Here is a 2,800-nt window from a genome sequence, read left to right as displayed (position 1 = left end):
ATCCCTGCAACTTTCATTTAACAGTGATTGTTACCTTAACCGCATAAGTCTCTTCACCGAGTCCTTATGCATTTTAGAACCGCCTTGTGTGGCCCAGGAACAGGCGTGGCTTGTTTATGGTTTCTCTGAGGCCATAGATAAAACTATTGCCTATTGTTTGGTTCTTTTGGATCATTCCCTTTATTTGGTCATTTTGGACTCTTCCAGGTATCCTTGCTGCATTAATCGTTTGGGTTTTGTTGCTGTTCGATCACATGCAACCCTTTTTCCCTTATTTGATTTTTTTTTTTAAAAAAAAAGAAGACAAGAAATATTAGAAGGGGCATCCACAACATATATATAGATAGCATGAAAATCTATAATTGTTATTTTAGTTGGAAGCCACACAGAAATGTAACACCACAATCCCTCATTGGAAAGATTATTACCCAACATAGGGTGTGTGAATTATAAATGAGTTTATGTGTGCTATGTCTTACCATGGTTAATTACTTAGGTTGGAAATGATCTTTTATAAGTGATATTGGAAAGCTCTAATTGTAACTTGACTAGTTATTTTTTAGCAATACCGCAGATGTAGCTAGCACTTTACATTGATCGGTACAAATAGTATCAGAACAACCTAATAATGTCATGTGGTACCGGAGTACTGTATGATAGGGCTTTGACGAGAATGTCAGGGTTTTAAGGAGGACTTTGTAATACTTCAGTACCACATTGAGAAGATAATTAACTCATTTAGAGTTAATGGATTATAAATGAGTTAATGGATGCTAAGTCTCACATTAGTTACCTACTAAGTGAGATTCGACTTTATAAGTGATTTTATAAAACTCTAATCACAACTTAACTAGTTATTATAGAGTGATAGTGTGGACGTTTATATCGCTTTCCTTAGACCGTTACAATAAATGCTATAATTTTGCTGAGTGGATATGTTGTAAGAAAAATGTGTAGCAAGTAGTAAGATGTGCTTGTTGGTGTTTTCAAATAATTAATTTTTTGTCTTAGCTTGAAAAAGTATTTTAATGTGATGTATAAGTGATAAGTAGTTCTTAACGAGTGCAAAGTTTTATGGAGGATCCCCATTTGAGAAAATATTTATGAAGGGTACATCCACTTGTTTTGAAAAGAAATGAAAAATAAATGCAAAGTACTTGACTTCTTATTTATAAAACATAAAAAATAAAAAAATAAAATAAAAATGGTGTGGCCACCTTTAACCTTTTATTGTGGCGCATGAGAGTTGAGACCCAAGACAAGCGAGTAAAAAATTTTGAAATTGAATATTGAATAATATGAATAAAGAGTTGAATATTATGAATAAAGAAGAGAATGGGTCACCCATTAATAGGCCAGGTCAACCCATTCAGCCAGTCAATATTTATTTTCCGTATCTGACCGCTTCGTTTCAGGTGTTGTTCGGTATTATATTGCTGCTATAAATAAGACTCAACCAGCCTCTCTACCTCCATTCTCAATCTCAACCTTCCCACTTTCCCCCTACAAAGAAAAGCTCAGAGAAAACCTCCATCAAATGGCTTCTTCAACTCTCCGATTATCTTCATCATCTTCTTGTTCCAGGCAAATCAATGCTGCTATTCATGTCCCTAAACTTCCTAAAGTCATCACTTATTTCTCAGGTCCAAAAATACCAACAAGAAAGCTGGTAGAGGAATTGAAGATAAGGGAGGGATTCACGAGCATAGTCCCGGTAGAAAAGATCAATGAGATCACTACCACATCAACTGATGACAAAATTGCAACTACCCAACTCTATGCCATCTTAGAGGCCGTAGCTGACAGGGTGGAGATGCACGCAAACATTGGAAAACAGCGTGAAAACTGGAATACCCTTCTTCTCAACTCCGTCAACATGATAACCCTCACTGCTGCCACCATGGCCGGTGCTGCAGCCATTGATGGCGCTGGAATGCCCCTTTTGGCTTTGAAACTGTCGTCCACTCTCTTGTATTCCGCAGCCACTGGGATGTTGCTTGTGATGAACAAAATACAGCCTTCACAGCTTGCAGAGGAGCAACGCAATGCTACGAGATTGTTCAAGCAGATCCAGACCCAAATCCAAACCACGCTGGCTCTCGGGACTCCAACTGAAAAAGATGTGAGGGGCTTGATGGAAAAGGTTTTGGCCGTCGACAAAGCATACCCACTTCCCTTACTAGGAGCAATGCTTGACAAATTCCCTGCAAAGTTTGAGCCATCTGTTTGGTGGCCTTCAAATCAGCAAATCCAGAAGAAAAACAAGTCCTCTCAAGGTAAGCAACGAGATGAGAAGAAGAATGGGTGGAGTGAGGAAATGGAAGTAGAAATGCGAGAGATCATCGAGGTGGTGAAGAGAAAGGACATTGAGGACTACGAAAGGCTAGGCAACCTGGTGTTGAGGATCAACAAGGTTTTAGCCATCTCAGGTCCATTGCTCACTGGCATTGCAGCCGTCGGATCTGCTTTTGTTGGTAACGGCTCATGGGCTGCGGTAGTAGCGGTGGCTGCGGGGGCTTTAGGTAGCGCGGTTAATGCATTCGAGCATGGTAGCCAAATTGGGATGGTGTTTGAGATGTACAGAAACTGTGCTGGCTTCTTCCAGCTACTCCAAGAATCCATTGAAGCCACACTTGAGGAAAGAGATTTTGGGAAAAGAGAGAACGGAGAGTTGTTTGAAATGAATGTGGCTTTGAAACTGGGGAGAAGCTTGTCAAACCTCAGAAAACTAGCCAGAAAATCAGCTTCTTCACGTATGGATGGAACCACCATAGATGAATTCGCTTGCAAGCTCTTTTAG

General features: G+C 39.8%; 1 protein-coding gene across 1 annotated transcript; it reads left to right on the top strand.

The window, feature by feature from the left end:
• Positions 1–1,298: 1,298 nt before the first annotated feature.
• On the top strand, positions 1,299–2,800 carry LOC132170118 (probable F-box protein At4g22030). The gene is made up of 2 exons (XM_059581022.1): positions 1,299–1,359; positions 1,416–2,800. Exons 1-2 carry the CDS (start codon positions 1,299–1,301, stop codon positions 2,798–2,800), a joined length of 1,446 nt encoding a protein of 481 aa, XP_059437005.1.

Source organism: Corylus avellana, chromosome ca2, assembly GCF_901000735.1.
Source record: "Corylus avellana chromosome ca2, CavTom2PMs-1.0".
Classification (NCBI taxonomy): Eukaryota; Viridiplantae; Streptophyta; class Magnoliopsida; order Fagales; family Betulaceae; genus Corylus; species Corylus avellana.
Note: the sequence above shows the minus strand (reverse complement) of the source record. Positions and strands in the feature narration are given on the sequence as shown.

Bases quoted from the DNA above. Each gene is read 5' to 3' on its own strand.
- LOC132170118 (XM_059581022.1), top strand. From the start codon at position 1,299: ATGAATAAAGAGTTGAATATTATGAATAAAGAAGAGAATGGGTCACCC. The intron at 1,360-1,415 runs GTCAACCCATTC...GCTTCGTTTCAG, and splicing joins GTCACCCATTAATAGGCCAG to GTGTTGTTCGGTATTATATT.